The sequence below is a fragment of the Rhagoletis pomonella genome, unplaced genomic scaffold, assembly GCF_013731165.1.
Source record: "Rhagoletis pomonella isolate Grant_MI unplaced genomic scaffold, Rhpom_1.0 Rhpom_scaffold_00789, whole genome shotgun sequence".
In the NCBI taxonomy this organism is placed as follows: Eukaryota; Metazoa; Arthropoda; class Insecta; order Diptera; family Tephritidae; genus Rhagoletis; species Rhagoletis pomonella.
The window spans coordinates 33,939-41,844 of NW_023459343.1; the positions used below are offsets into that span (position 1 = coordinate 33,939).

The 7,906-nt window shown below is 41.3% G+C and overlaps 1 protein-coding gene across 1 annotated transcript; it reads left to right on the plus strand.

The window, feature by feature from the left end:
* The first annotated feature begins 989 nt into the window (after positions 1–989).
* LOC118751550 (meiosis-specific nuclear structural protein 1-like) lies at positions 990–3,141 on the plus strand. The gene is made up of 2 exons (XM_036486377.1): positions 990–2,958; positions 3,131–3,141. Exons 1-2 carry the CDS (start codon positions 990–992, stop codon positions 3,139–3,141), a joined length of 1,980 nt encoding a protein of 659 aa, XP_036342270.1.
* The last annotated feature ends 4,765 nt before the right edge of the window (positions 3,142–7,906 follow it).

Genomic DNA, 7,906 nt, shown 5'->3' on the forward strand with positions numbered 1-7,906 from the left:
AATTTTTTAAGTAATAATGCATATATTGTTTTACGTTTTTAATTGTCATAATGACATGAATATGTACACTTAAATTTACATGCATTAATGTATATACAAATATACACATAGATTTACCTTTTTTTTCGTTCGTTCACTTACCTTCCTTCTCGTTCGTTTACTTACCCTTTACACTTGTATACTTACCTTTGCCTACTTCTATTTTCGCTATATACTTACCCCTTCATACTTTACCATTCTTTCGCTCTCCTCTCCTCCCTAATATAAGCCGCTACCTAATAAATATATATATGATGGCATAGGTTAAGAAACTGAAACTGAATGATTAATAAACACTTGAATTGTTACAATAGAATTGACCGGTCGTGTTCAATCTTGATTTTAATACGCAGGCAACTATCTAAATAATTACGTGCGCATAAGTATGTACAAATCTAGTTCCTTAAACTAATTCTTCGCGCTCCCGTATAAAAATCATCAGTGCTTAAACCTAAATAAAATTATAGTTTAAAAAACTAAAACTTCCCTATTATAATTGCCATTCGTACTGTCATCAGGTATGTAACTTGAGAATAGAAATCGCTGCATCTTTTAGGCGCATCAATATTACATGTAAACATAGTTGCTATCACGATACCGTTTATTGGGCCATCACTTGGGTTTGTTTGTCTAAGCACAAAAAGTCATCGACAGTACAGTAGCAGCAGTCAGTACGAAAAGTTGTCCGTCGTGAAAGGTCGTAAAAGTTGTCAGCATCTGTTCGTTTCCTGTATCAAATCCAATACCGTTTATCTTATCAATTTCTTCGTCTCATATTTCAAATTATATTTGTATATAACTTTCATATATTTTAAATAAAACATATCGGTGTACTTATTCAATTAAAACACTAACTCTTACATTTGGGGGCTCAACCGGGCCAAGATATACAATACAATTAAAGAGAGGAAGAACGGTTCATAATGTATGTATGACTGTGTGATTTAGTAATGCTAAGCAACAAAGACACGGAAGAGCAAAAGCAGGAACGGAGAAAACGTTATGAAAATCTGCTAAATAAGAGAAACCAGTCGTCGCCTCTGTCGTCAGAGGAAAATCTTAAAAGCGGTATACCCGAGCAAAATCTACAAAAAGTTCAATACACCACTCCACAAAAATCAGACGTAAATTCAAATCAAAAAGCCTCAGACACAGCGATCGAAAAAGAAGGAGAAACAACGACAGAAAACGTAGTGAGTGAACAAGAAGATAAGCAGTCGGCAGAAGTTGAAATCGAAGTTTTAAACAAAGAAACGCAAACAACAAAAATGGGAAACGAAGACGATCAAAAAATGCAAGTAAATGGTGCTGATTTAACGGAGGTTTTACGTTTAGTCGCACTAAAATTAGAACAACAAAATCACCCTGTCGTATTTGACTCGTTCGCTAAAGTTATAGGTGAGTTTGACGGCGAAACAACGCCAGTGAAATGTTGGTTTGAGAATTTTGAAAAAAATGCCACAGTCTATCAACTCAACGAACAACAAAAGTATGTGCAAGCGAGAAACAAAATGACAAAAACTGCTCAATTGTTTTTGCAGTCAGTTGTATTGAGTGATTATGACAGTTTAAAAACAGAGCTCATAAACGAATTCCATAAAGAGTATAATAGTGCTGAATTGCATAAGAAGCTGTGCGAGCGAAAGAAAAAAGAGGAAGAGACATTTCAGGAGTATGTGTTACAAATGAAAAAACTCGCTGCACTGGGCAATGTCGAAGAAAAGGCAATTATTCGTTATGTTGTTGATGGGCTGAAAGTGAGAAGCGAAATTAAGTATTCATTTTACGAAGCAAAGACAATCAAAGAACTCAAAGAAAAGCATGAAATGTTTGAAGCGGCGAAAATAAGTGAGCGAAATGGCAACGAAAAGTGGAATCACAATAGAAATACCGACAATCGAAAAGAAAAAGCCAATGCGAGCACAGGTGGGAATGTATCGAAAAGAAAAATAGAACATTGTTACAATTGCGGCTCGAAAGAACATAAGAGAGCAGAATGCAAAGAAGAAGTGAAGTGCTTTAAATGCAACAAACAGGGACATATTGCTAAAGACTGTGGAAAAAGTGCAGAACAAGTTAACATTATTAAACAAGAGAAGCGATTAAAAAGCTTTGTGGTAAACGACCAAAACCTACTGGGTTTTATTGATACAGGTTCTGATGTGTGTATTGTGCAAGAACATGTGCTAAAAAATGTTCTAAAGAATGTTAGCGTTGAGAGTACGAGCACAACGTTATACGGTCTTGGAAATGTACCAACAAAAACAAAAGGCTACTTTAGTGCATGGGTGAAAGCAGATGGGCTAGAAGTAGAACAGAAATTTGTTATTGTTTCAAATGGTGTAATTAAACATTCTGTTTCGATCGGAAATGATTTTATGGACAAATTTGAGTACAATTGCGATGGTAATGGCTATACATTCTTACGGGTGTTAAATGAAGAGCAAAGCGGCAATGTGTACCAAATAATCGAAAACGAAATCGACTGTGGTAAAATTACTGAGCAAAACAAAAAACAAATAAACGAAATGCTAGCATCGTATACAGTGAAGCCAAAAGAATCTGAATGCCCAATCCAACTTAAAATAATACCAGATAACGCGATTCCTTTTCATCAGTCGCCAAGTAGATTGCCACATAGCCACCAAGTAGAAGTAGAAACTCAAGTCCAAGAGTGGCTTAAAGTAGGAATTGTGCGTAACTCAACGTCGGAGTATGCAAGCCGTGTAGTTGTTGCAAAAAAGAAAGATGGTTCATGTAGAGTATGCATAGACTTCCGCAAATTGAATACTATGGTGCTTAAAGATACATTCCCAGTACCAGTGATCGACGAAGTACTAGAAAAATTACAATCTGCGAAATATTTTACGGTCATGGACTTAGAGAACGGCTTTTTCCATGTGCCAGTTGAAGAGAACAGTAAAAAATATTTGGCATTTGTAGTGAAAAGTGGTGTCTACGAATTTAATCGTGCGCCATTTGGGTTTTGCAACTCACCAGCAGCGTTTATCAGGTTCATCACGTTTATCTTTCAAGAACTGATTAACGAAGGCGTTATCGAATTGTATATGGACGATATCGTTATCTACAGCGAAACAATAGAAGAGGGTCTTGAAAAGTTACAAAAGGTTTTAGTCTGTACAGCTAAATATGGACTTAAAATAAAGTTAAAAAAATGTTCATTTCTAAAGCAGCAGATCGACTTTTTGGGACATACAGTGCAGAACGGAACAGTAAAACCGGGAAAAGAAAAAACTAAAGCAGTCAAAAAGTTTCCAATGCCGCAGAATGTGAGAGCCGTCCAGTCATTTCTCGGCTTGACAGGCTACTTTCGCAAGTTCATCAAAGGGTACGCTGAAATAGCGCGACCACTGACAGAATTGTTAAAGAAAACAGGTCAAAAATTTACTATGGGAACAGCTCAAATACAGTCAGTGCTAAATCTGAAAGCTTGCTTGACTAAGGAACCAATTCTTCAACTCTACAACCGTCAGGCAAAAACTGAGCTGCATACAGACGCTTCGAAGTTTGGTTTTGGCGCTGTTCTCATGCAGCAAGTAAACGATAAATTTCATCCAATACAGTTTTGGAGCAAGAAGACATCTGAAGCAGAGGCAAGTTAGTAGTTACATCCCGAGCTAATAAGAGGAAGGTAAAAAGCCTTTTCGCCACAAATTAGTGACGATTTTTCAACATTCAAATTAAGTTTAAAATCGCCGCGATTTTGATTTTGGGGACTTTGGTTTTGGGGATTTTAATTTTGGGGATATTGTGGTACACCCTTCCAGAGGACGATGCGTTGTTCGCCTCCAACTTTGCAACGGTTTTCTTATGTTTCCTTATAAGATCCTTGTCCCGCTTGGGGAGCTGATCTCTTTACCCATCTTCTTAAGGAACGAAACCAATCTCTTATAGCCATTTTTGGCCTTCTGAGATCGGTTTAGCTCCTTCTTCTTGGTCTCCTTACCCTGACTGGCAGCCGCAGATGCGGAAGACCGCGGTCTTCGCCGAACGATTGCATCTCTGCCTCGGAGCCAATATCATCGACGTTGCTTGCCTGTGACAACGAATCGTCGTCATCGGAAGCGTTGCCGATGGTAAGATTCCGAAACTGAGACCCAATGGGTCGATCTTTGCCTGGCTTCTTTTCTACGGCTGCCTGTCTGCCCAAAGTAGGCTTGGAGACAACCCCCTCTACACTACAAGCAACTCATCATTCCTGTGCTGGTTTGTGAGCTCCCATACAATCGATTTCAAAACCAATCACAGGCGTAATTTTATTACACGTGTACGTATCTGCGCTTAAAATTTGTTGTTGTTGCTGTAAGCGACAAGCTTTATGTGCGCTTACGAATAGTTGTCGATTAAATCAAAATTACTTCTTTCTAAATGGGAATTGTCGATGCTTGTTTTTTTACACGTTAAGCAAGTAAAAACACGCCTAATTATTACTAAAAATTTGTTTATTGTAGCTTCAAATTATTTTAGCCAATAGAGGTATGTTGTACATACACACATAAATAAAAATTCACAAAAGTTGATATAAAATCATTCGTCGATTTACATAATTAACTTTTTGCTGACCATATTTACTGCACATGCTGGGAGGGGAGAGTGGTCCCACTGCTCAAACCGGGGAAACCAGCCAACAAAGGAGATTCGTATCGACCGATAACACTCCTTTCCCCGGTAGCAAAGACACTTTAGGCCTTTCTGCTCCCGTATTTCACGAACCACCTGACCCCAGCGAATCATCAGCATGGTTTCCGTAAAGTGCACAGTACAACAACAGCACTTAACGCCATAAACACTCAGATAATTCGTGACCTCAACCGTAACCGTCCCTGTGAGAACGATTCTAGTAGCGTTGGACTTGTCAAAGGCGTTTGACACTGTCAGCCATTTCACGCTACCAGAAGATATAGAGGCTTCCGCTCTCCCACAGAGGCTCAAACGTTGGTCGGAAAAGTATCTGAGTGGTCGACACTCGTCGGTAATGTTTAGAGACAAATCGAGCAAACTCAGGAAAATAAGACAGGGGGTTCCACAGGGTGCTGTCCTTTCCCCGCTACTGTTCAACTTTTATATTTCAAAGCTCCCTCAACCTCGATTGTCTCTTGCGCCGACGATTGCTCGATCATGGCAACTGGGAAAGGAATTGATCACTTATGTTCGAAAGTAAACGGGTATCTGTCCGAGCTTTCTCGCTTCTTCACTGCAAAGTGCCTAGCCCTCTCCCCTACGAAATCCTCTGCGACCTTGTTCACAACCTGGACGAAGGAGGTCAGGCTACCACTGGGAATTCACGTCGATGATACACCAATTCCGACGGTGAATAACCCCAAAATACTCGGAGTAACATTCGACAGTCTTCTCTCCTTCTCTGCGCACGCAACCGCTATTGTCAATAAAGTACAGAGCCGCAACAAGGTCCTCAAGTCGCTAGCCGGCAGTACTTGGGGCAGAGACAAAGAAACGTTGCTGGCAACATACAAGGCAATAGGCTGGCCGGATTTAAACTACGCAGCACCCGTGTGGTCGCCGGGGACTAGTAGGACGCAGTGGATGAAGCTGCAGACGACACAAAACACCGCACTTAGGACAGCGACTGGATGCCTCCTGATGTCGCCAGAACACCACCTTCATGACGAGGCGAAAATGCTCCCGGTCAGGCATCTCTACGAACTGGCGGACGAAGTCCAGAGGTTCACTAAGCAGCCTGTGGACCCGTCAGCATACCGACAGGCCCTGAACGGCATTCACAGGGAGTTATGTAGACTCCAGACCTGTGAATGCCGTTCTAGGCACACAACCACCGCACATTGACGAGACGGAGCTTCATCTGCCCCACAATAGCCCAACTTCGCTCTGGCTACTGCAGCAGGCTAAACTCATACCTGAGCAGACTAAAAGCGGATGTGCCAAATGAGTGTCCGGCATGCGGAGAGACCCCTCACGACTCGAAACATCTCTTCGCATGCCCGGAAAACCCGACAATTCTAACGGCTTTGTACCTGCGGACCGACCCAATGGAGGCTGCACGCTTCTTAGGGCTGCCGTTAGTGGAACTTGACGACAACGACTGAGATATTAACCGATCTGGGCGGGGTTGCTGTAGCCGCTACAACAACAGCTGCACATGCGTATATGTATGCGGTGGTATGTACACACAAAATGTGCACTGTAAATAAGTTTCCAATAAAATACTGCGTGACAAGAGTAGATTTAATACGGCACAAAGATAATCGTTTGTAACTTAATTTCTGTTGTCCGATGAAAAATTATTACAGTGCGTACTCGGTAACCGCAACCCTCAATACGTGCAATTCCTTGATTAATACGAGTCTTTCAACAAAACATTGTAACCTTTATAAGTGCGACTCCAAAACCATTTAACCTCAGTAACTACAACATTCTTTGTCTATGCATGCCACACACTCAAAATTTGAATTTTTTGCCTTTCTTTGACTTACCAGGGTTCTGGACAACCAAAACGTGGTGTTTTAATTAAACTGATTTGTGAGTTTAAATTAACCAATGAACTGTTATAGAATCAGTCAAAATGAAAGCAAAAGTAAAGATAAAACAATACAAAAGCCGGACTTGGAAAACGGCAAACTTTAAAACAGTGCGACTACCAAAAAAGAATTTCCAAAACTGGTTTTGTTTTGAGAGAAAGTACAATTTTTAAAAGCTAAAATCGGCAAGTTACATTAAAATACCCAAATGAATCTTTTGCCCAGACCAGACATACACTGATGATGGGTCTGGTACATTCTTCGCTTGAGCAAATGCATCTGGGAAACACAAAGTTCTTCTTCTTCTTATTTGGCGCTGTAATCGCATAAGCGATTTTGGCAGAGTCCAAAACAGTACGCCCGTCGTTTCTGTTCTGTGGCAACTGACGCCTATTGGAAATGCCAATTGAAGCCAGGTCCTTCTCCACTTAGGCCTTCCATCTCAGTGGGGACATTCCTTTTCCTATGTTACCAACATCGTGACCCGCGTTGAATACTTTTGAGAGCTGGAGATTCTGTCCATTCGTACGATATGGCCAAGCCAGCGTAGCCGTGGTATTTTGGTTCACTGCACTATGTCATGGCGTTGTAAAGCTCATACTGCTCACGTGCCATCGACTGCAGTAGTTGCCGTCGCCAATGCGTAGAGGCCTATAAATCTTTCGCAGAATCTTTCTCTCAAAAACTCCACGAGCCGCCTCATCAGATGTTTTCATTGTCCATGCATCCGTGCTACAGAAATGATGAGTGACATATAATGTGATTTTTGTACGACGAGAGAGGACTTCACTTCTCAATTGCATACTCAGTCCAAAGTAGTACTTGTTGGCAAGAGCGACTCTGCGTTGGATTTCGATGCTGACATTATTATCGGTGTTAATGCCGGTTCCCAAATAAACGAAGTTCTCCACTTTCTCGAAATTATAACTTTCAGCAATGACGTGAGTGCCAACGCGAGAATGCGCTGACTGTTTGTTTGATGACAGGAGATACTACGTTTTGTCCTCGCTCACCACCAGACCCACACGCTTCGCTTCTCTATCTAATTCCGTGAAGGCAGAACAGAAGTAGCCCTTGCTTTTACCAATAATGTCCATTTCGACGGCACACGCCAGCAATTTTACTCTTTTGTAAAGTATTGTGCCTAGGCAGACTAAAGATATCACACGAATGGGAGTCACCTTGTCTGAAACCTCGTTGCGTAGAAAACGGCTCGGAAAGGTCCTTCCCAATTCTGAGGGAGCTGGTGGTATTGCTCAACGTCATTTTACACAGCCGCGTTTCGCGGGGATACGAAAGTCAGGCATCACGAAATAAAGACAACTTCTTTTCGTGGTGTCGAAGCGGCT